Source organism: Nelumbo nucifera, chromosome 2 (genome assembly GCF_055504915.1).
Source record: "Nelumbo nucifera cultivar China Antique chromosome 2, China Antique-T2T, whole genome shotgun sequence".
Classification (NCBI taxonomy): Eukaryota; Viridiplantae; Streptophyta; class Magnoliopsida; order Proteales; family Nelumbonaceae; genus Nelumbo; species Nelumbo nucifera.
In genome coordinates, this window is record NC_142650.1 from 36,812,527 (window position 1) to 36,839,333 (window position 26,807).

The window sequence follows — 26,807 nt, forward strand, 5'->3', positions numbered from 1 at the left end:
TCTGAAAAACGTCTCTCGACTGACAGGGTCGTACCCTGCGACGGTTACCTGCGCCAATCGACTCAGCTCTAGCAAATAACGGCTACAGTAGAGAATCAGAGGCGATTACACCCGATTTGATAGGGCATTAATATATAAGGGCTCCAACCCCCAAGGGAAAAGGTAATTGCGCATCTTCACTCTTAGCCCTTATTTCTTTGCAACTCTCTCAATTCTCCCCCGAGTTCTAACTTAAGCATCGGAGTGTTCCCGCCAAGCGAGCTCCCTGGGAATCCTTCACCTTCTTCTTCGCAGGTACCTCGTCCAACGCCAGCTAGGAGTGTAGCCTCTGCCAGTTAGGAGTGCCAAGATCGCGCACCATCGATACTCATTATTTAAACTTGATATATTTAGTTATTGGAATATCGAAATAATATTTTATTTTTTAATGTTAAACTTGTATTATTTGAATAACATTTAATTTTAATAATATGGAAAATCATAATTTATATTGTTAATACATAATTTCGTGATGAATTTTGTAGAATTATAAAACTATTAATAATATGAATATTATTAAATCCATTATAACTATTTTTTGTGTTTTTAATAAATATTTTAACGTTATTATTTAATTTGTTAAAATATTTAAATAGTTTTTATATTTTTAATTTAAACTTTCTTTAGATAGAAATAGATAAAAAGTGGCAAAGATGATAAATAGGAGTTAGAGATAATTTGGAGAGAAATTCTCTAGTAGATTAGAGATAAGTTAGGAGATAAATAAGAATTGGAGATGATTTAGGAGAAAGTAGGGGAGGTAGTTTGGATAAATTTTAGGAAAAGAGATTGTTGGGAAAGGAGAACATCTCATTGGTTCTTTAAAAAATGACATGAATTAAAAAATAAAAAATTCAAAAAAAGGAGAAAATTTTTTGACCACTTTGTTTTTATATATATGCTGGTGAATGACCCCGTACTTTAAGTTAATGATAAATGATGATTGTTATTTTGTTTTTTATTATTTACTTAATTAAGTATTTGATGCTTGTTATTATTATTATTTATTTCTATAAATAATTGATTGTTTTTATTATTTACTTAATTCAATAATTCTCAATAAGTAATTATTTGATTTAATCTGAATTATTTCATTTTTTAATTATTTATAATAGACATTTAGGGTAGGCTCTTTATTTGATTTAAGAGACTTACCATGTTTATCTAGATAATGATCCCATATTAAGTAAGGAGCAACTACAGTATCATTTAATTTGAAATTTACAATTTAACAATAAAAAATCAATGTTCTGTTGAGCAACCCACCCCCAAAAAAGTATCAATAACTTTGAAATCATTAGTCTATTTATAAAATAGTAAATTTAGATGGATAAAAAGTTTACAACAATATCACCAATGATGCTTAATATTTAGGAACATATGAATGGATAAAAAGCATTTAAGATATCCCTTCAGAGAGGCAAAGAAGGAAGAAAATCATTCAAAGAGCTGCTAAGAAAAACAATCCATGCCATACAACATTTGCATATGCATCCATCCTCTAAAGCAAGAGATGAAAAATATATGACTACAATCGAATCATCATCAAGTACGGCTACAATCAACTAATGATATAATTAGGACTCAAATAATTAACACTAATTATAAATTCATAAAATTATAATATGAATTAATATAAATATAAAATGATTATATCCATATTAATATTTAACATTATTAAAATACTTATTAATTATCATTAATTAATTAACATTCCAAAGTAATAATTATCATTATTATAATTAAGAATTAATTAGTAGTAAGTAATTATAATTAGTAATTTTTTTATTAGAAATCATTATTATTAGTAATAATTAATTATAATTATTGATAATAATAATATAATTAATTACTTCATATAAATGTATGAATTAAAATTTCTGATAATAATTCTAATATAAATAATTAACATTCAATATTTATTTTCAAAATAATTAATATGAGTTAATATAAATATAAAATTATTATTTTTGAATTATTAATTACCATTATGAAAATCGTTACTAATTATCATTCTGAATTAACAAAGAAAAATATTATCAGTAATTAGTTAATATCAATAATTAAGTATTAGCAATAATTATTATAAGAAATTATTTTCAGTGAATTATTATTATTAGTAATTAATAGCTGAAATTAATTATTTAGAAATCATTAATTATTATTAGTACCCCTCTCTTTCAAAAAGTTGGCTCATCATCATCGTCATCATCAATGACAACAACTCGATAAATACATAATTTGATAAAATAGGTAAATATCATTAATTTATTTTTTTATCTTTTGGAAAAATGAATAAGGGAAAAATAAAATGGTTAGCATTGCAAATGAAAAATTATTTGGATTTTTGGAAAAAATAAGTAAAGAACTATTGAACATAAAAAACCAATAATTCAAAAACAAGGTCATTGATGAAAGAGTAATTAAAATTATTCTGTAAATAATAATTTTAAGAAATTAATAATTAATAATTAATTATCTATCCAAATTAAAACGGGTAATTTCATCAAATAATTTTAAGTAATTAATTTTTTCTATTAACATTTTTTAATAATAATCAGTATTATTAATAGATTAATAATATATTAATAATTGCGAAATCAATAATAATAATAAGTATATTATTATTATTATTAACTAATAATATATTCTTATTATGTGTGTATTGATTTTGAAATCAGCAATATTAAAGTATTATTATTATTATTATTATTATTACTACTACTCTTATTATTATTTTTTATTTTTATTAAGTAATTAATTTGTTATAATTACGATTTTTAGTTAATTCGTAAAATAATATTTGCTTTTATAATTCTTTAAGTTAACAATATTGAATAATTGAAAGTTTTATAATTTAACTTTCACTAAATGGATTATTTATTGGAGAATAATAATAGTATTAATTATAATTACTCGTAATAATAATAATGTAAATAAGTAACACTAATTATATATTTATAAAATAATTAATATGAATTAATATTTATATAAAATGATTATATCCAAATTAATATTAAAATTATTAAAATACTTATTAATTATCATTAATTAATTAACAATCCGAAGTAATAATTAATTATAAATATTGATAATAATAATAATATAATTATATTCATTAATATAATATTATTAATTATAATTACTTATAATAATATAATTAATTATTTTATATAAATGTATGAATTATAATTTTTGATAATAAATATAAATATTTACCATTAAATATTTACTTCAAAATAATTAATATGAGTTAATATAAATATAAAATGATTATTTCCGAATTATTAATTACCATTATGAAAATATTTATTAGTTATCATTAATATATTATCATTTCGAATTAATAATGAGCAATATTGTCAACAATAAATTATTATAAGTTATTATTTTTCTGAATTAATAATGGGTAATATTGTCACTAATTAATTATTACCAGTAATTAAGTAATAGTAGTAATTATTATAAGAAATTGTTTTCAGTAATTAATTATTATCAGTTAGTAATTATTATTAGTAATTAATAGCTGGAATGAATTAATTGGAAGTAGTTAACAGTAATTAATAGCTGTAATTAATTAATTAGAAGTAGTTAATAATAATTATTATTAGTAATCATTAGCTGGAATTAATTAATTAGTTTAGTAGTTAACAGTAATTAATAGCACAACTTCATTTTTTTTAGGAAATGATTGAAAGTGGGAGCTTCCCATTTCTCATAACTCTACATGGTGGTGGGTTCCGCTCTGCATGTTAGTGGGCTCTTTTCTTTAACTAATACTAATCATAATTTGACACATCTCTATTGGGCTCTGTTATTGAACTACCACTAATCAGAATTTGACACGTGTCCATTTTATTTAAATCTTTGAAATGACAGGTGTCTGAATGTAAGTGGGCCACATGTCTGACTGTAGGGGCTTTGACCTGAAACCATTCCTTTAATATATATATGGTCTAATGTGGTGTTTGTCTTTCTTTTTTCTCATTTCCCCTTTCTTTTTGATTTTTGATTTTTTTAAATTTTACATAGTTCCACGTGTAATCTATTATGGTCTAAGGCACCACTGCATAGAGCCAACAAACATTTTTGTGTTTTGCAAGAGAGGTTTCTATGCTTTTAAAATTCCTTTGATGTACAATTGTTCAATCCACCTCATAAACTCTTATTGGATTGTACGGTTGGAAATAGTGTCATGGGGAAATGAATCAAAATTCAAGGTGGAGTTGTTGGTAAATAAAATAAAAACCAATAAAACTCAAGTGGACTGAACCATAAATTTCTCTAATAAACCTTTGTATATGTTATGGGGTATGTTTTTTGGGTTTATAGGTGGGGCTGTTAATTTTTTACAACAAAAGTCCTTAATATAATATGATAATTATTTTATTTATAAATAAAGTATATAATTAACTATAACTTAATTGATTAAACTTAACAATTTAATTAATCTTAATCAAATGATAACGTAACATAAATTATCAAAACATTTAGTAAAAGTAAACAAAATTTTTAATTTTAAAATTAGTATTTATTAATTTGAAATTCACTTAACTTCAAGGCTCGGCTTGGGCCCATCACTTCAGGCCTAACCCGAGGTCCGCATGGCCCATATGCATTTATGTGATATTTTATAATATATAGTATTTTATATTACAAAATGTATAAAATAATATTATATGATATAATATAAAATATAATATATTCACTATTTTATGCTTAAAATTCATAGGCTCGGATTTAAGCCCCACCCTATTCAGGCCTGGGCTATAACCCTTATTACAATTGCTAAGCCTAGGCCAGGCTCGTGTTGGGCTGGAAGCAAGCTTATACTTTTGGCAGAACTTGGGTCAGGCCCAGGCTTGGGTCATAACCAAATCACATGTGCTAAGCCCAGCGCCCCAGCCTAAGGCTGACCTATCTTGGCCCATGGTGAATGCTAAATACAAGTTTATTAATAAACAAAGAGAAACATTGATAAAAAATTATTAGTTTTGAAATTAATTTTTATAATTTAATAACCATTAAAGTTACGTTTAAAAATAATGATAAAAACCAATAAATCTAATAACAATAAACTAAAAATTACAATTAGAAAAAATAATGAATATATTTAAAAATATTGACTTTAAAATCCATTTGAAAGAATACATTAAAAATTATAATTATAATATAAAATAAAAAAGTCAGTAAAAAATTAATAAAACTAAATACTGCTATAAAATTTATCAATGGAACTGACAACGTATGAGGATTTTTAGTTTTAAATTAACAAAAAAAAATTTAACACTAATTTATCCAACAATACAGAATCATAAAATAATATTTGGATTGGACTCTATCTCACTTAACCCAATTGGTAATGTTGCAAGGCTTGTCACAATTACTTTTAACAAAACACGTCCATCGCACGAGTCCCCCGCTTGACTGGTTTTATATCAAGATCAAACAAAAATTGGCCCAAGTGAAGGAAAAAAAAAAAATCTTCTCATATTATTAAATAAATTGAGTCGCCCACGTCACAAAATGTAATCAAAGCACAGCCTCAACGATAATCGAACGATACAATACAAATGCTGCTTCTCATATAGACGGATAGACCAACCAAATGTTCCTGATCGGAGCAAAGGTCCAAGTGATTCCTACGGTTGAATTTTGAGGGCCAGAATTAACATGGTCTTAATATCCTTTCTATTCAAGATCATGTGGCAAGACCATGATTCTATTTCTTGCTTATTATGTTCACACAACCCAATAATCCTACAATGGGGAGAAAAACTCATAAAAGCATTTAAATGTAATAAAGGGTGTATTCCACTCCACCGTCTCACCTTCATGGAAACATGGAATAAGAAAATGTGTTATGGAACGTAGGGACTTTATTTTCAGGACTTCGAAACAGGAAAGGGTCATCCATAAGTTCCACACAGTAGATCTGAATGGATCTGCCTTTGAATGTTCATCCCTGAAATACTCTCCTCATGAATCCCTGCACTGAATTCCCCATTCCTGCACCAACAGCTTCTGCCAAGTACTTCGCCTGCAAAATATCCAAAGCATTTCAGCAAAATGATCTCAACATTAAGCCCAACCTAAAACATAACAACCAAAGCATTTGTAAGGTAGGAAGGAACACATGATAGACTATGAGAGGTTACCTCTTGAAGAGTTTTCCCAAGATCAAAAGCATCTTTCACTCGGCGATCCAAAAAAGCCCATGTATCACGAAAATCTGTAAAATTTCAGTACAAATATAAATCAGCTTGGATACAGTCTAACACCCACTCCCCACCCCCACCCCCCCCAAAAAAAAGGGTAAAGACAAATGAAATGAAAAAAAAAGAAATCAAAGGGGATGGTTGGAGGAAAACTATGGCATCGAAACCAACTATTTTTCATTCATAATTACCTGCAGAATTTCAGAGTTCAAACATCCTAACATAAATTCAACTCAAAGAAGTTCAGAAAAGAATGAACCTGGTGAATTATCAGTCAGCATGTAAACCTCAGATGCAGAATATATGCCTCCAAGGATTGTGCGCTTCAGATACCAATCAATATCAGATGCTTGGTCTCCAACAGCATGCCAGATTTCATCAACCAGCATTGCCCGCTGCTTAAAGCTAGTTGTGATATTCAATGGTTGGGACTTTTTACAAGTGCAGAAAATGTCATTAAAAAAGAGAATTAGGTTTTTGGGCTCAATCCCTGAAAATCCAAGCGGAAGTGAGTATATGTAGCATCAAACCTGGATGCTTAGTGCTTGAGGCCATTTTGATATGTATGGTGCCTGCATTTCTAGGCGAATTTGAACAAGCTTTGAGATCCGCTCACTGGGTATCAAGTTTCCTAACTCTTCTGAGTCAATTATGTCAATCAATCTCTGTAGGCAATCATCCATGAAAAACTGCATAGAAAAGAAAACATTTCTCAAACTTGATACCTTGACTGTTCACGCAAAGAAAACAAGCTTAGATCTGCAGAACTTAACTATAATGAGCACATTTTCTTCAACAGCAAGGCAGAGGTAGAAACACCCAATATGAATCAACTACTCAATGATCAAATCTTTGGGTTCCACAAATGAGTGTTTTAAAAGGCATGGGAGGCATATGCCTAGAGGCCCTGAGGCATATACCAGTGGTGTTGATGCCTCTGAGGTGTATGCCTCATACACCTCTTGCATGAGGCATGCTAGAGGTGTAGAGAAATGAAAGAAAAGAAAAGGAAAGGGAGGAGAAGGGGGAAGAATTTGGGCAGGGGACTCTGCCTCCGGGACCCCCTTGGGCCTTGGCTGGGAGGCTTCACCCCCCCTTCCCCAATACAATGCAGCCCAATTTGTTTTTCTTTTATCAGTAACAGGAACATTTCATTAATGAAAAAAGGAGAGATAGGTACAAAGGCAGGGGGAGAAGGGAGATAAACTCTCTTAACTCCTCCAAGAAGCTAAAAAGTTATAGATAAACCCAAAACTTTTGATTTCTGCCCACCCTTGTCTGGCCAGTGCATATGCAAAAGAGTTAGCACACCTCTTGACCCACTGCAATCTCACTATCATACCCCGAGTAAACTACTTAAGAATAATGTTTTATTCAAGTAGGGTTGTTCATCAAACTGATGAAACTGGCCAAACAGACCAACTTGACCCAACTTGATCGGTTTTCTAATAATTTCAGTTGGCTTCGGTTCAGCCATTATGCTAACCTGAGAGGTCGGGTTGGTTTTGGTTTGGTCATTTGCAAACTGAACAAAATTGATTCAACCTGACCATAGATATATATATATATATATTAATATTTTATTTTTTAAATTTAAAATTTCTAATAGAAATTCCCATATTTCCTAGTTTGAGATATTTTATATTGTAAATTTTATTTTTTTAATAATACTGTTACAATTTTTTAAATCTAAACCTAATTTTTTAAGTTTAAATCTTTTGAACCAACTGACCAAACCGATACAACCTGGGTTGGCCAGTTTTCACTAATAATCAGTTGGTTTTGAGTGACCAACTCCCCAACCCGACCAGGTAAACTCTGTTGGCCAAACAACCTCTAACCGAACTGAACTGACCCGTGAACACTCCTACATTTAAGTAACTCCACATGCTACTCTACTCCTTTTTCAACCATTCTATTACCAACTTAGAGTCTCTTTCAATAATCAAGTTCCTTATGTTAAGTTCCTTAACCCTCTTAACACCTTTCAAGACAACCATAACTTCAGCTTGGAGAGAATCTCCTTCCTCAATTTGGCCTGAAACCATAGCATTAAACCCACCCTCCTCATTCCCAACAATGCCTCCGATGTCTAATGCCTGAAGGGCCTTCACTGCTGCCATCAAAATTCAACTTTGTGAAGCCATGATCCGGAAGAGATCAGAATGGATGAGGAACATTCTTACCAGGGGCTGAATAAGCCACTTCCTTCCAATTGTTCAGCAGAGCTGTTGCAGAAATGTCTTCAAATAACTTCATAGATTTCAACTATTTTATGACCCTTGTAGTGATTACCTCAATAATTGCCCCTCTGTTCCTCTCCTTATCAGCAAATATCCTCTGATTTCTTTCCTCCAAATTGTCTAGTAAACTGCAGCTCTTGTGCATCTCCACAATACGTCAATACCTTTCCCCTCTTCTTTCCAACTACCACCAGCAAAAGAATCAAAGAGTCTTCATACATCTTGTTTGTTTTCTGTGTGTGTTGGGGGTTCAGCTAGTGTTATGCATCTTCATTCTTCTTATTACAAGAAATTTTTCATTAAAAAAAAAATATGAGATCCTCCTTCATCCTCCCCCTTCCCCTTCTTCCTCCTCATCCCCCTCCTCTTAAGGAGGCGTATGTGCTTGGGAGGCTTATGCCTCACACCTCCAGGTAGTGGATAAGTGGAATGCCTCACATCATGCCTCTGCGTTTTAAAACATTGCCAACAAACTAATGCTAATGATTTTAGATTTAGTGGAACATAGATTTGCAAGGGTATGGAAGGAACAAACCAACAAATTAATTAGACCACCAGCTCCAAATTCAATGAGAATACCATAATTTTCGATGACAACCCTCTCTCACCTCTATCCTCCATAGTGGTAGTTCTGCTAGGCTGGAGTTGTTAAGCAATACATCAACCTTAAAAACTACTTATGAAAACAGAGCTGAATATGGAGCAAAAGCAACATCAAAGGCCTTGAAGAAATCCAAGGTTTTAAATCTTCACCTGAGGGGGACATTCACCTGCCAAAATGAACCTAGTAGCTCTAAAAGTTGTTACTCTTCTGCAGATATCATTCTTTTGTTGTTGAATACAAATACTGTACATCCATTGTAGCAATTGCTTCAGTTGACCAAAACCCTCTTGGAGGAGGAACATAAAGACCTCAAATTCTCCTTTATAGGCAGTTTCTTAACTGCTAGAATCAACCTCAACTACTAATAGTATATAACAGAACCAAGAGGACAAAGAGTTACATTAGTTGCTTACTGTTTCAGGTAGAATGTAGAGCCTATGATAAACAAAGATAGTCAGCCAAACTTCAGTTTACTTCAGATAATGGAACTACATACAAAAGCCCTTGGGGAGAGTGTTGACTCCTGGTCCCATTTAAGAATCTCAAACCATTTTAACATTCTTTTTTTCCATCACTGGATGCTTATACCTTTTTTGGGTAATTAGTTGCTACTGATACAATAATCCACAAGTTCCTTGAATCAGTATATCTCTGTTCTAAAGCTAGGCAGACAGATTTTCCCTGGGTTTAGTATGAAGTTCTTTAGAGAAGAAAATGTGAGATGGCAAAGATATAAGTATATGGGGTGCCTAACTAGTAACTAATGCCCTCACCCTAAAAGAGCAAATATTATTTTAGGACCATTATGTGATGCCGAAGCATTTGATGGCCTGGAAGTTTAAAACTGCAAGAAGAAAAGAAACTCAAATCATATGAAAGCCCAAGCCCGTCATCAAGACCAAAATCATAATTAGATCCATACCCATATCCAAACCCATGTCTTTTACCCATTCCCATTCCCATTATCCATATCCACATTCCGTGCACAAAATCCAAGTCCATGACCAATCAACCCATTAATTGGTGCATGAATTGGGAATTAATACAAATTCAATGAACTTGGTCTTGAAGTTTTCTTAGAATCAAAGAAGGCATATGGAAGGCCAATAATAGGGGTGTCCACGGTTTGGTTAACCAAACCATGGGCAATTTTTGCAAACCGAACCAGTGGTATCGGTTTTTCAATTTCTCCAAACCGAAACCGAACCGGTACCACCGGTTAACCGGTCCGCAGGTTTCGGTTTTTGACCGGTTTTTATATTTATAATCAAGGTTCAAAATATCGATACACCGGTAGGGGTGTATCGGGCGAATCGATACTGCTTTTTGTTGTGTTTTGTTTTTTATTTTTTTTGCAACCGGTTCAGGGGGGCCGGTTTAGGGCTCCTCCACCCCCTGAACCGGTTAGACCCCCGATACACCCATTGTAGGGGCATATCGAAGGGGTCCTGGAACGAATGTACCGGCCGATACTTTGAACCTTGTTTATAATATATATTATATAAATATATGTATAATATTATATTATAAATAACAAATGATATATAATATATTATAAATATATAATATATAGAAAATATGTGAATTATATTAAACATATAGATAAAATATGCATATAAATATATATACTTGTCGGTTCGGTTAACCACATTTTGCGGTTTGGTTCGTTTTTCAGTTTTTCATGGACACCCCTAGTCAATAATCATCTTGAAGTTTTAGTCACTAAGAAATGTATGGAGGGTTAAAGTTGTAACCAAGGTTCAAAGTATCAATAGTTTTTGTTTTTGTTTTTTCAAAAATGACTCAGGAGGTTGGTCTTAGGCCTGCCTACCCCGTGAAATAGTTAAAAATCCCCAAAGGCCTTTATTTTGCATATCGAAGGCCTTTCGTGCTGATATGATACAATATTCTTGATACAGGGCATACCATGTTGAAAATTTTAACCTTGGTTGTAATTTTTTAGAGAATTAATTAGAGTGTAGTAATTAAGATTTAATGCTAGTTTCCTCCTTTGCAAGAAAGCTTGCTTATATAAAGGAATGTACTGGTCTGTTTTCGGCAGTGAATGAATTGAGTATTTTTCTTGAGCATTTGTGCCTTGGTGGTGTGGCTCCATAATTTTCTTAGAGGTGTGACTCCTCTAACTGATTGGTGTAACTCTAATCTGGAATTAGGGTTCTAAGGTGACTCCAAAGATTGTAATTCAAGGCTGTGTGGTTCATCTCTCTACTATCTTTCTCGGCATCCTGTCACATATCTATCATTCTCAAGTTGCATATCTGGGTTTTTGGGCCATGCTGTATTAAATTGATATCAGAGCTCTAGGTTGTTTCTTGCCAATGGCAATTAGAAATGACTTATTCTCAAGTTGCCATTGGTTGTGAGTTGGATACAAAGTGAGGAATTGAAGCTATGGAATTACAGCAATGAAGAGAAGAAAATTAGATGGCTGACGAGAGACATGGAAGTATCTTTTAATTGGATTACGTGTCTTGCTAACTCCTTAGCTGATGCATTGACCAAACAAGGGGTGGGGAGAGAGGCCTTATTCTGGGCACAGTTGAAAGTGAGGGTATTGGTGTGAGGAAAGATAAGAGATTTTATCTCTCACTGTCTTACTTGGCATTGTTGTATTTCTATATTATGTACACTTCTTAACTAATGATTAATACACCTTTGCAGTTATTGATAAAAAAAAAAAATCAGAAATGACATAAAAAAATGGCAATTAGAAATGGTACACAATATTGTAGAAGGCTGACTGATTGACAATGTGATGATTTATTGCTGCAACTAATGCAATAAATAGAGAATGTAAGTGATCGTTTTACTAATTTGAAGATGGAAGACACTAGTCAACCACACCCCAACAGCAAGCAATACCACTAAACAGCCATAAGCAAGCCACATCAATCAGCTGGAAACGACAATGGTAAAGCTTCAGCTAGGACATCAAAACGTGACATTGAATGCTACAGGTGTAGAGGTTAAGGGTCACTTTGTTTCCATGTGTTCTACTAAAAATCTTAATCTTTGTGAAGAAGAGGAAGAACAACAAGAAAAAGATGAGCAAGTAGAAGAGAAGGTTAATGATGAAGATAAGATTGATTGAGCTCCAAACATTACTATGGTGGTATGTCGAATTTTGACTGCTCCAAAGGAAGCTGTTAAAGAAGATTGGCTTCACACCAACATCTTTCACAAACTAATGTGAAATGTGGAAATCAGTACGTATAACATATCACTGATGGTGGTAGCAGCACGAACGTGGTCTCACAAGAACTTGTTGACAAATTGTAGTTAACAACTAAGAAGTACCCATAACCATACAAAGTTGAATGGGTCAATGACATGACAATTCCAATAACTGGACACTGGTTAGTTACTCTATAGGCAATTGTTATGTTGATTCAGTGTGGTATGAAAAAATTCCTATTTGAGTTGCTCACATCTTATTAGGAAGATCACGAATCTATTATAGAAAGGTATTACATGATGGGGAAGCCGACACCTATTCATTATTTTATAAGGGCATAAAACCAAGTTGTTGCCCATGAATGATGAAGAGCCTCTTATGAAAAGACAAGACTTTACCATGCTGTCTATGAGGAGGTTTTCACTTGAAAGAAACAAATAAAGGATTGTTTATGCCCTTGTGACTTGAGAAGTGCCTGTTGAAGATTCTAGCCAGCCCTTTGAAGTATTGACTTAAAGTGAAGGATCTTTTGAATGACATTTCAGACTTGATTCTAAAAGAGCTTCTTAATGAGTTCCCACCCTTGAGGGAAATCCAACATGTTATTGATCTTCTTCCTGGATCTATTTTGCCCAATACCTACCTATAGAATGAATCCAGCTGAGCATGAAGAACTCAAGAAGCAAGTAGAGGATGATGGATTGCTCAACAAAGAATTTGTTTAAGAAAGCCTTAGTCCTTGTGTCATACCAGCTCTTCTTACACCTAAGAAGGAAGGTAGTTGATGTGCATTGATAGTTGGGAAATCAATAAAATAACTATTAAACATCGGTTTCCTATAACAAGACTTGATGATATGGTTGACATGATGACTGGAACTACTGTATTTTCTAAGGTTGATCTCTGAAGCAGGTACTACCAAATTCGAGTTTAACGGGAAATAAGTGGAAGACCACCTTCAAAACAAAGGATGGGTTGTACAAATGGTTAGTAATGCCTTTCGGACTAACCAAGACTCTGAGCACTTTTATGAGGGTGATGACTCAGGTACTCCAATCCTTTCTTGGCAAGTTTGTAATTGTTTATTTTGATGATATCTTGGTATATAGCCATGACAAGGAAGAACACCAAAATCACCTTAGACAAGTGTTGCGAGTTTTACGAGCAAAAAAAGCTATATACCAATCCCAATAAATGCACTTTTATGGCTGTACAAGTTGTATTTTTAGGACTTGTTGTCTCTGGACAAGGACTATAAGTTAACCCCAAAAAGGTGAAAGCCATCCTAAACTGGCCTATGCTTGCTAGCATATCTGAAGTTTGTAGCTTTTATGGATTGGCCACATTCTACAAGAGGTTTATTAGAAATTTAAGCACTATCATGACTCCCATCACATAATGCCTAAAAAAGGGGACTTTTCAATGGACCAAGGCTGCTAAGGCATTTGAAGGCATTAAGGATCGACCAATAAAAACACCAATCTTGTGATTGCGAGATTTTAACACAGTTTGAATCCCATTTACAGGACAACCTAGAAGCTTGAGGGTTGGACCATATACACCTCCTCCAAATTCCCAGTAAGGAAGGTATTCTTAACATGAGTTGATGAAGGCTCCAATCTATGTTAGTAGTTTAAGACAAAAAAACTTGTAGAGGGTTTATTTTAGCAATTGGGGCAAAGGTCTCTGCATAATCAACCCCATACACTTGTGAGAACCCCTTTCGCCAGTGTGAGCTTGTCTTATACTGCCAGTCCCAAGCCCAGATAAAGGAGGAGGGTGAGTCAGGTTGGCAACAAACAGTAAAACTTTTGCCAAATTCACATGATATGGATCCTGATTTGTCTTTCTTTGCAAGGCTTTATAGAACAGATTGGTGAAACAGGATTCATGTAGCCAACCCCATATAGTTGGGACAAGGCATGGATGATGTTGATGAGGAAGATGACACTTGTGACAACACTATTGCGACCAATCTTGCTTTTCTACCAAAACATCTACCCAATGTTTCATCAAGGATAACCATTTACATTGTACAAGTTCTTTCCCTTCAAGAAGATCAACTAATTCTCATGTGTTGTCCTTATGAAATGCACCAATCTTCTCCTTCATAGCATCTATCCATTTAGGTAAAGCCAAGGCTTCTGTAACATTCTTAGGGATAGACACATTAGAAATAGCAAAAAGAAATCATGTAAGGAAGATGATAAATTATTGCAAAAGGTGAAATGGGTAATAAGATGTTTGGTAGTGCATGAAAGCAAGGTTCAACCATTCAAAGTATCAATACGTATCGGCCCGTGTCGTGCTGATGGCTTACCGATACGCCCCTCCAAGGGTTGTATCAGGTCAGCCACCGGTTCAGAGGGTAGTCGGGCCTCAAACCAATCCCTTTGAACCGGTTTCGGGAAAAAAATGTGTCAATATTTAGAACCTTGGGTACGTATTGTGCCAATGGCTTACTGATACGCCCCTCTAGGGGTTCTATTGGGTCAATCACCGGTTCAGAGGGTAGCCAGGCCTTAAACTGACCCCTCTGAACCAGTTTCGAAAAAAATAAATAAAACGTAAAAAAAAAATGTACCGACACAGACCGATATTTAGAACCTTGCATGAAAGGGACATCTTTAAGAATAGAAATGGGAAATCAAGATTATCAGTAGGAACAAGCTTACCTTGTTTTGCAGACGTGTAATACCCTTCAAGTTTGCCTTCTGCAAGCCAATTGGTGTTTGTTGCATGGTTTTTGATCTCTCTACATCTTGTGATATGTGGTGATCCTTATGGTGACGAGAACAAACACAAGGAGGTATGGAATCTACAAAAGATGAAATGAGACTAGTATAGACATAGGAAGACAAACTTGCCTCTCATCTAGACAGAGTCCTTCCCCTAAGGAGAGGGAGGGAAGAAAGGTTGACTCTCAAAAATGGCACACTCAAAGAGAAAAAACTTTGAGGACAAAGGATCAAAACACTTATAACCTTTTTGAGAGGAAGGATAACCAAGGAAGACAAATGGGATAGAATTAGAGTCTAGCTTACCACATGAGGGAGATAAATTGTGGACAAAACAACAACAACCAAAAATATGAAGAGGAATGGGCAATAGAGGATATTGAGGAAATAACAAATGATATGGGGTTTGATAATGCAAGATAAAGAAGGCATCTATTTATCAAGTATGTTACAGTCAACACATTGCAATAAACCACAAGCAACTTCATGTAAATGTCGGCTCTTCTTTTTTAGTAACACCATTTTTTATGGTGTTTTAAGAGAAGAGTTCTGGTGGATAGAACCACAAGCAACAAAAATCTCCTTCGAAACACATTTAAGGTATTCCTTTTTTTTTTTTTTTGAAAAGGTAAAGTAAAATTTGTATTAATCAAAAGGAGAAAATATGCATAGCTGCTAACTGTACAAGCTTACGTACAACTGAGCACTACTTTAAGAAAACTCAAAAAAATTTACAGCCACACAAGAGGCCAGAGCATCCCCCTTGAAGAGCAAATTGGTACTCAGCTACCCTCTGAGGTCATCTACAATTAAGTTTATCACCCTTTCAACCTGAAGTTGCTTTTGATAAAAAATCTTCCTATTTCTTTCCCTCCATATTGACCACAGAACTGCCAGAGGAATTGCTGTCCACAAGATCCTACTTTTTCTGCTCTTACCCCTGACTTTCCAACTTTCCAGAAGGGCCTTTACAGAATTAGGTAATCAAGTAGAACACTGAATAGCTTTGAGAAAGTGTGCTCAGATTTTTGAAGAAAACTCGCAGTGGAGAAATGGGTGATTGGAGGTCTGTTTCCCCTTACCACATAAAATGCAGGTTACATCTGACAGAACTAAACCTTTTCTAATCAACATCACCTTCATCAAGCACTTTTCTTCAGCAGCCACCCAAACAAAAAACTTCACTTTAGAGGGGGCCAAACCACTCCACACTAATTGAATGGGGAAAGAGCCTAGGGATGCAGACTCTAAACCAGAATAAAAAGATTTCACTAAAAGGCTTCAGACTTTGACCAATCCCAACAGCTCCTATTCTTTGTGTTGTCATACTGAAACATTTGTATCTTAATATAAAACTAAGTAGAGACCATATGATGGAAGTCTTGAATCCTTGGGAACTTCCACCCTAGAGTGGAGAGGATATATCCATGTTCACCTTGAGTAATCATCAATAAAGCTAATAAAATATTTGTAACCACCCTCATCAGTAAAAGAAGTAAGGCTCCATACATTGAATGCGCAACATGGAGAGGACATTCGGATCTTTTATTACTTGGAGGAAAAGTTCATATACTCAATTGACACATTTGAAATTGCAAACAGGATACCAAAACAGACTTGAACAACTCAGGAAACAAGACTCTTAAAGACACAAAAGACAAATGCGCAAGAAGGTGGTGCCACAAACGAGAAATGCCCAGGACTCTATTTTCAACTTGAGGTGGAGTGTTGAAAAATGGATTGTAACTGTGTTTTTCTTTTCTTATTGTTCCTATTAGACAGTGGGCTTGCTTATTTTTCTCTTCTTTTATTTCCACAAACTACTATAAATAGGACTGGGAGACACAATGGCTCCATTATTTGGAGTTCTCTCCAATTCTCTTCTACCATCATTCTCTCTTACAATAATACAGTTTTTTCTCTTATTTTTCTGTATTTTCTCCTTCAACTATCTTCTCTTGAACTTTCTTTTATTTCCAGCACCTACAGTTCTTTCACTATTTTAAAAGATTAGGGGCAGCACCAACAAAAGATTTTACATATGTACAAATTTATTGGCTAAAAATGAAGCAGGGACTAACATCAGAGTTTAAAAATGAAACAAGTTTACATCATTCTCTCTTACAATTCCACAGTTTTTTTTTCTTTTATTTTTTCTGCATTCTCTGCTTCAACTATCTTCACCTCTTCAACTCTCTTTTATTTCGAGAAACTACAGTTCTTTCACCATTTTAAAAGATTAGGGGTAGCACCAACAAAAGAATTCACACGTGTACACATTTATTAGCTAAAAATGAAGTGGGGACTAACATAAAAGTTTAAAAACAAAACAAGTTTACACCTCTACAAGTGCAGCTTCTTTTCTGGGGAAAGATCCAATAATAGAAGGAGACACCCTAACATCCCTTGCCCCTTTAATCATGGCTGCTTCAGTCCATCCCAACCTAACCTGCAAAGCCACAATGACAATTCAAAACTGGATAGTCAAATAAAACTTGCCAAAATAATTCAGTATATTTTCTCCTAATTTTTGCCTAAATTTGACATTTTTTAAAACAAAAGGAGAAAACAGATTGACAAAGCAGAGTAATGCTCTAATACTATGATCAGAATGAAGAGGTCCCACAAAACAGGAAGGGGGAAATCCAGATTGGATGCACTAACCACATGATGAAGGGAAGCTCGAAGGACACAGGCCTGCTCATCTTGGTATTCAACTCTCTGCCTTTGTTCTTCTTTTGAGCTGTGGGTCTCATAGTGAGGACTTGCCGCACCTTCTGCTGTTGATGATGATGATGATGATGATGATGATGATGATGATGATGAAGCCTTGATTTCAGGGTGTAGTTGATAATTATTAGGATTTGGGGGAGATAAAGGTTGAGTATTGGAATCTGTGGAGAAATGAGAATAGTTGCTAGTGATGATAGGAGAGAAAACAAAATGTCTATTTGTATTATTGATATAGGATGGAAGCACAAAAAGGCACTTCACCACCGAGCGATACATCTCAAAGATGCTAGGAGCATTCAGTGAGATTCAGAGCAAGAGGTTCTGCTTGCAGAAAAGTGGGGGAAAAAGATCAAAAGCCTTGTAAACAGGTAAGGCATACATCAAAACAGCTCTGCTACAGGTTAAATGTATCTATACACAATTAAGTAAAAACTAATCAGGCAGCAGCACATAGGAAAAAAACATAGACCAAACATAAGAACAACAAACATAGAAGGCATGCATCAAAACAATTTTGCTACAGGTTAGAAAAGGCATACATCAAAACCATTCTGCTACAGATTAATGTTATCTTTAATGCGGACAAGAAAAATTAACAGTGCATACTACACTAAACAGAAAAGACATACACAAATAGGTGTACTATAAAGCATATATAATTCTTGTTGTGAGTTCAAAAACCTAGTTGGTTACTTTCCCAACAAACTAGAAGCAGAACCTCACCACACAGGTATGTCAACAAGGAGCCCACATTTGTAGCTTAAAAGCACCATGGTAGAACTAAGATGAGGAAAACTTGCACAAGTTATACCAGATTGAAGAGATCATAGGTAAAACGATCACATATTTATAACGATTACAGATATTAGTGGGTTGGGTTAAGTGGTAAACCTGCATTTACCCAATCCTATCGTATTAGGGTTGGTTGTATCTTTATAATCTTTTTCTTCAGTTTTCCTTTTTTTTTCTTTTTCTTTTTTTTACTTTCTTATAAATATCAATCTTCTATAATTTTTCAGCACATAAAAAACAAGAAACCAAAACATTTAGACAAAATAGAAATCAGGGGATAATCAATATCCTGATGGTGAGCAATGAATGCAAATGATCCACAACAGAAGGGAACAAAGTTGTATCTGATGTGTGATCCATAAAGGGAAGATGCCAACTACACACATAGGTGTAATTGATAACAAAACTGATCTGCAATTAACTCATAAAAAAACAGAAAAAACTGGTATGCAATTAACAAAATGCCTACTTTGAGAACTTGAACAAATTGAAACAAGGACACCAGTGCATTAGATGCTAAGTAATCAAAATATTTAAAACAGAGCATCCTAACAAGGCTAATACATTGGTCAAAAACCCTGAACTCCTTACAGTTTTTCACTTTTGATGGCTTCTGGAAGAACTGGTTGGAAGTGGCAAATAGTTCTACAGGAAGAAGCAGATCCATTACAGCTTGGACTCCACCTTTGGAAGGGTTTATAAAACTGAATTTTGATGGGAGCAGTCAGGATAATCCTGGCTTGTCTGGAGTAGGTGGAGTCTTGAGAAATGAGGAAGGCTCTGTCTTATCTTTGTTTTTGGGGCCTGTGGGTATAGAAGACTCCACTAGGGCTAAGTTGCTTGCTGCTGTACAAGGCATTCAGATTGCAAATCAACTTGGGATTAGAGGTGTGCGGCCTGTGGAAAGTGCGGGCCGTGCTTCCCTCCCCTGGGATACTTTGGGGGGTTGGCCTGGCACGGCCCATGGCCTAACCGCCCAAGCCCGCGTGGATCCATGACGTGCTGCAAGCTGGGCTGGTCCACGGGCTGAGCCTTGGGTCAGGCTGGGCCAAGCCATGTTTTTAAAAATTAAAAAAAAAAATAATGAAAATTTTAACATAAATTAAAAAATAGACAAAAAATTAAAAAAGATCTTAAAATTTTATTTTATATGAATTTTGATGTATATAATTGTTTATATATTCAATAATAAAATTGAAAATAAAATTATATATATTATATATTACATATAGTATATAATATATAATATATTCATATTATATTATATATATATATATGGACTGTGCCGCTCGATTGTGTTGTGCTATGCCGGCCCGTGGGCCTAAAACCCTACGTCTGGCATGGCCCATACAACCATGTTGTGCCTGGCACAGCCCGCAGTCCGTCGTGCCGGGCCAGCTCAAAATTGTGTTGAACCGCAAACGACATGGTCCGATTTACACCTCAACTTGGGATGAACAACTTAGTCATAGAGGGTGATTCTAAGGTGGTTGTGGGGTGGTTGCCGAAGTCGGATTCTGTTACTTGGGAGTATAGGGATCCACAAAAGAAAATTAAGTGGCTGACTTTGCATATGACTAACAAGATACAATGGGTGAACAGGTCTGCTAATGCAATGGCATATTTGTTAGCCAAACAAGGGGCTGCTAGGGATTCTCTTTCTTGGGCTGTGTTGTAATTTTTAGTTTCAGCTTTAATTGTATAAGGGTGACGCTGCATCTCGTTCCCCCCTTGGGATGCTTGTATCAGTTTTTATCCTTTGATAATAAAATCCAATTCATTTATCAAAGAAATCAAAATATTTAAAACACACAAATAAGACACAAAGATGCATGAAAAAGATTCCGATCAAAGTTTAGCATAGTTATATTGGAGATATACAACGAGCGGATTCTATAAGGAAGATGCAAAAAGTATGAGAATATAAAAAAAGATAACAATGAATGTTTTAGTAATTATTCATAAATGTCTCTCAAAATCAAGAAGCTGAATAACTACCAACTAAGAATGACCCACAGTAAGAACATATTCTTTTTGCTTTCTTAGTGGGTCAGATTACCATGCAGAACTACCAATAAGAAAAAATGATTGGTCTGCAGAACTGTATGAACAATAACCCAAAAACGAAAACATTATAACTTTTTTTTATTGAAAATAGTAACTTCATTAAACAAAACTTAAAAATAAAACTGTCACCCTAGAGTAGGGTTTGAGGTACAATCACTGAGTCACACAACTTCCCAGAACATGTTCCCCCTAACAGCCCCCTGTTTAGCTAATGTATCTGCTAAACCATTAGATGATCTTCTTATCCACTTGAAGTAGACACCAATCTCTCTTGTTAGGCTGATAATTTCCCTCATCGACTGCCTATGTATCCATGCCCCCAAATAACCTGATTGCAGCCACCCTATTACCAGCTTTGAATCCCCTTCTACTTCTACTTGTTGTAGTCCTAGCTGCTTTGCGTATCTTACACAGTTACACCTTGTAGTAATGTCATTATTTTCGCCCTCAAAGAGTCACCCACACCCAATGTTTTAAAAACCGACCCAGAGGCCAAACCGTTTTTGTCTCCAGGTTGCGGGTCACCGGTTCGACCCGCCAGGTCGAACGGTTCAGACCGTGCCATGTCAGCGCATATATGTATTAAGTATATATATTTATATACATATATATATAAGTGTGTGTATATATATGTATAAATATATATATTTAGCAATAAATAATGTATAAATATGTTTTAGATGGTTATATGTATTATTTTGTATTTAATTTATGTTTTTTAATTCAGTTTTTAATTTTTTATTTATAAAAATATTAAAAATTGCAATTTGAGGCCAAAAAGAGTTTTTTTTCATGAAAATAGCGGGGCAAGGCGCCTACGGCAATTTGGGACACATAGATCTCAAAAAGTTATCCAAAATAAAAAAACACCCCAATTGGACACTAGAGTGCAAAGTTATGACCTCCAAAAGTTTATGTGCATTGAGTGTGCAACCCACAACCCGGTTACCGGGTCAAATGGGTCAACGATCAAACCGGACAGGTCAAACTGTTCTTGACCAATTCAATGGTTTTGACCGTCTGATAGGTCTTGACTGAACTGGACCCAGAATCCTGGTCGGGTGATGGTTTGAATGGTTCGACTGGCCGGCTCAACGACGGGTTGAAAACATTGCCCACACCTATTGGGCCCGAGAACAATGCTAAAATTCTGCCTTCTCCATCTCTGAAGACACCCTTATACCAGAGGGTCCTGGGTTGCCTAAAGAACTACCATCAGCTTTATTCTGTTTTGAGTTGGTGGGGACCAAAATTCCTATAACACAGGTTTAAGGGCGCTTAAACTTGCCACAACACCCTAATTCCTATAAATATCTTCAGCTGAGAAGTCTTTAAGTACATGCAGAAAGTGTGGCCATTTCACGCAGATTCAAGTGTCGGAACTTAAGTCCGTATAAGTCCACCCTTCCCAAGATCCCGAATATCCAGGACATTATAACTTGAGAAAACATTATAACTTGACAAACTTGAGAAAACAGATTCAAGTCTGAGGGTGGCCGCTTCATGCAGAAAGTGTCGGAACTTAAGTTCGTATAAGTCCACCCCTCCCAAGATCCCGAATAGCCAGGACCAGCATTGAGTAATAACCTTCACATTAGTTTGACAAGTTGCTGCAGAAATCATCTTAAGAATAAAAGAAACAACATAAACTTCTAGTGGGTCAATTGAATTCATGCTACCCATCAATGTCCATAGTGACTTGAATGATCATAAGAGCAAACGCATTTGATAAGAAAAGCAATTACACAAGATCATGATTAATTCAATCCCAAGAATAGCTTGAGCTGATTGCTTACAAGAATGCTGCCAGAGAGAGACACTGCCAAAAGGAGTTCACTTGGGTCATGTTTGGTTCAATTCTCACTTTATCTCATCTTTACCTAGAATGAAATTCTATGATGGGCAAGAATTGGAAAAAATGAGCATAATGAGAAAATATTGCTGTGAACCTGATGAGGCAAAAAAAAAGTGTGAATGAATTCTGTTTTGCATGCTTTTTTTGTAGTGGGATCCCAAATTGTTGTCTTTGGGTAGCTTTGTTGACAGTTTGGGACCAGGGGTATTTTCGTCATTTTATAAGTCAGGTTTTTGGTCAGGGGCAGTTGGGTGCATTTCTGTTGGGCTTTGGTCTCTTGGGTCATTTTGTAACAAAAGTTATTTTTTGAGGGCTCATTTGAAGTTAGTTTTGTTCTTAAGGAGTTGCTTGTGAGAGGGAAACATCCTAGGGGCTTATGTGTAAATATCTTAACCAGCTTTTCCAGCAAGCCAGTGGGTCTTATAAAAGAGAAGGGGGCTGTTTCTATAAGGGTCTTTTTTGGTTCTTCCTCTCTTGTTTGAGCTGTAGCTCAGCCCCCCAGCTAAGGTTTTCAAGTATTGGGAGCTTGGGTTTTGAGGAGTCGACCCATTTTGGCACCTTCCAGTCCCTCCATCGCTGTGTGTCCGTGCAGGAGGCCAGCTTGCTGCCATTGTTACTGTAGTGAAACTGTTCCAGGAGGAGTTTTACTTCAGGTTCAGGTCTGAAATCCCTAAAAATCCAATTTATTTTGTTGTTTTCAGCTTGGTATTTCTTGTGATTATTGTTGTATACTTGAGGTACTGCATGTAATTTGTCATTTGTCTTTCTGTCCACATCAGAACCAAATACTTTTTTCCAAAAAAAAAAAAAAGAATTCTTTTTTAGGCAAGAATGAGAATGAATTTAGATTTGTATGGTTACAATTTCCAATCTCATTCCTTTTGAATTAACATTTTGTGCTATATTTAGGTGTGATTATTTGTAGCCCAGATTGGGCCTAGGTTTTGTTTTCAGCCTGGCCTGGGCTGCCTGGGCCCACATTAATAATTACTTACCATGTGGGTCCTGCACATAAAACCTCATTTATATGCTTTATCATTCCATTGCAAAAAATGAAAGGAAAAAGAAAAAATTCCAATTCTACCACTATAATATATTGGTTAATTTAACTAGGCCAATTTTAAAACAAATCATGAACTTCTACTAATTGGAACTCAAAATTTAGAATTATATAACAAAAAATAAATAAGGATCCAACTCCTAGTACAACAACTAATCACTCATCAGCCATAAGTAAATCAATGCAATTATAAGGCATGACAAAAATCAAAAGATAGAACTATTTGTTGTCTTTAGGCCTAAGATTAAGAACCAAAATGTAAGCTAGACAAATCTATCCAAATAGTAAAATTAATACAGGTCAGTGCTATCATAATGTGTTGAGAAATGCTTTATGCTCTGGATGCCTTTGAGATTTTGACAGTTCTTTTTCCAAAACTTCCTATATGAGCAAGAGTTGCTAATCAGCAAAAAGTTACCTTAGCAACATGCCATGTCCTTAATGATAGATCAATGTACGCAAATATGTTTCTTCAACAACATGAAACCACCTATCATGCCAAAGTGGCTTGGATACAAATATGCAATTCCTGCCACTTTAACATGACAATCTCAAACTCACCTTGACTAATCTATATGCATAAACAAGTGTTTAGGTTATCCCAAAAAAAGTGACCTAAGTTAAGAACCAAGCAAAATGCAGAAGACATTGGAAGTGTGGTGCCAATAAGATTATGAATCAAATTTAAGAACCTATACTCAAAGCATTAGGAGAATTATATGTTGCAAACCAGAAACAAAGTATTACTCTGTGCTTGCTAACCAGATGGCCCTGCTCGCAACTAGAAGTTTGGGTGCTCCCAACCTAAAGTCATAGTTGGAATTGATCACATGCAAACCACTATAAGCAGATGGCTCTGCTTGCAATCGTCAGAACTTTTGCCCCAAATAGAAGGGACAAGTTTGGGTGCTCCCAACCTGACCTCAAAACTATTTTTTTCCTTGTCTTTAATTCTTAAAGACAAATTACCAAATTACAAACTAAGTCTGCATCATAAACTATAATAGAACAACTCACACAATATAACAAGGAACAAAAGAAAATAAATACATATAGCTTTTTAGGACTTGCTGAAATCTAACCATCTGAACAAACTTTGGAAATGACCCAAACAATAAATTCTTGTCCACATGTCTATGGGGTTTGGGTGTTGAGATTGATGCACTTTAACAAGAGTAATTCCAAGTAAATATGGTGTTAGCTTGTATGCCACTTTCAACCAACACGTTGTATAGCATACTCATTCAACCTTGCCCTCAAATAACCATTCAAGATTGACATCCATGAAACAACATATCTTTTCTTTTTTTTTTGATAAATAATGAAACAATACATCTTTCCATCATTCTATCTAACACCTTACGAGCCTCCAATAATTTACCAACTCTCAGATAACTAGAAATCAAATTATTATCTACAAACATCACAGGAGTTCTTAAACATTTTATAATGATTGCATGTAATCTTCTAACTTCTTTCACAGCATAAGATGATCAAATAAGGAAGCAAGCACATCAGGATCCCTCAACATAGAACCGAATAAATTGACTCTTGGGTTTTGTGTAGAATGGGGAACATGGTAGAGGTTCTGTATTTTGTTAAAAACAAGAGATTCTGACAAGAAAAAAAAAAGTCAAAAACTATGATATTTTATGAGATTCTTGTACTACTTCTAGTTTGTCCTAATCTGTCTGCTCTCTTTTGGTGATTAGGATGGTTGAGGAAACAACAAGCTAGTTAAAATTTAGGAATGTATAAGAAGCGGGTGAAATCATTGCAGGGATTAGCCGTTTTCACGGGAACACAGACGATTTGAATCTATGATGATCCCTATTCTTACTGCCCTAAGCAAAGAAAAGGAAGAGAGAGGAGCAAGGAGCAAAATCAGAGGGCAAGCTCTTACCGGATTCCACTCTATTGCTAAGACAGTTGTGAATAACTAAGAGAGAGAGAGACAGAGAGAGAGAGAGAGGGGAGGGGGGGAGTCCAAGGAAGAATGAGAATTGGCAGCTTGGGCACGCTGATTCGATTTTTGTGCCATAGGGCCACTTTTCATTTTTAAAAAAAGGAGGCCCATGGCAAGAATTTTGAATCCAAACGCTTACATCTTGATCATTGTTGCCCAGCCTTTGCCGTCTGCCGGTGGAAAAGACGGCCAAGTAACCTATATTATCACTTTAAGATTCTTTTAAACATGGGTAACATGGCTTTGTTATCAACAGTAGGAAGGAGCCTTTCCCTCCTTCCATGGAGGATAAAATTTTTTCCAAGAGCTTTAGCCATTTACACTACTGTTCTGTTACCAAAATCCTGAAATTTAATCCGAAATATATGCGTAACGTTAATTAATTCAAATTGAAGTTTGCAATGAATCGTTCCTAACTTAAATGAACACCGGATTCAAGATTTGATGCCTGTTAGTTTGAGCTTAGAATTGAGGAGAGGGTAGGAATTAGATGAAGATTGAGAGAGTGAGCGAGCCACAGAGAGAGAGAGAGAGAGAGAGAGAGAGATCATACCTGAAATGAAACACAATCACTTGCTCGGAGCTCCGACGGAGACAGAGAGACAGAGAGCTTCTACGCGGCTACGAACATCAAGACGAGCCACGTTGCTCGGGAGAACGAGGTATACTTCGAGTCCGGATTATCTGGGCTCTTGTAACCAAGCACGTGTCCCTGCTTGATAGTAGTGGTGCTGAACCGGGCATGGTCGTACCTATGATAATGGCTATAGTTTAGGCCCACGCCCGGTCTTATTCGGGTTCAGGCTTAGAACGTTTATACATAGCCCATTGTGTATCAAGGTTCAAAATATCGATACAAGATTATATATCGGTAGGCCTGTATTGGTATTTCTTTTTATTTTTATTTTTTTAATTTTTATCAAATCTGATTCAAAGGGGCTGGTCTACCCCTGAACCACCCGACCCGAAACACCTCTTGGAGTGTATTGGGAAGGGTCTGATATGATATGTATCAGGACGGGGTAGTCCGGTAGAAGTAGATCGCATCATACATCAATCTGAGATCTCATCTAGTCGTTCGCAGTTTGATCTACCGGGGTGGCCCCGAGGTTATTAATGCAATTATAAAATATCCAAGGAGATCTATTTACATGATGCCAAGGTGTCAACCAGGTATTCTGAGATGCTACATGTCATAATATCATTGGAAGACCAAATTATTCTTTATCAAGCATAAGTTAAAATTTTTAGTTATAGGTTTTTTAACATGTTATATAGCTTAATGATTAGAATTGT

The 26,807-nt window shown here is 35.1% G+C and overlaps 1 protein-coding gene across 2 annotated transcripts; it reads right to left on the reverse strand.

Annotated features, from left to right (window-relative positions):
* Window positions 1–5,509: 5,509 nt before the first annotated feature.
* On the reverse strand, window positions 5,510–26,207 carry LOC104599076 (ubiquinone biosynthesis COQ9-like protein). 2 transcript variants are annotated; one of them, XM_010261442.3, is made up of 7 exons: window positions 26,065–26,207; window positions 17,703–18,092; window positions 17,380–17,487; window positions 6,788–6,946; window positions 6,517–6,688; window positions 6,198–6,271; window positions 5,510–6,079 (listed from the first exon to the last, which is right to left on the reverse strand). In XM_010261442.3, the coding sequence occupies exons 2-7, from the start codon at window positions 18,045–18,047 to the stop codon at window positions 5,999–6,001; spliced, it is 939 nt and encodes a 312-aa protein (XP_010259744.2). In that variant the 5' UTR covers window positions 18,048–18,092; window positions 26,065–26,207; the 3' UTR covers window positions 5,510–5,998. The 2 variants fall into 2 exon arrangements, with proteins under 2 accessions (XP_010259744.2, XP_010259743.2); XM_010261441.3 differs by having other exon boundaries at window positions 17,703–18,182; window positions 26,065–26,200.
* Between the last annotated feature and the right edge of the window lie 600 nt (window positions 26,208–26,807).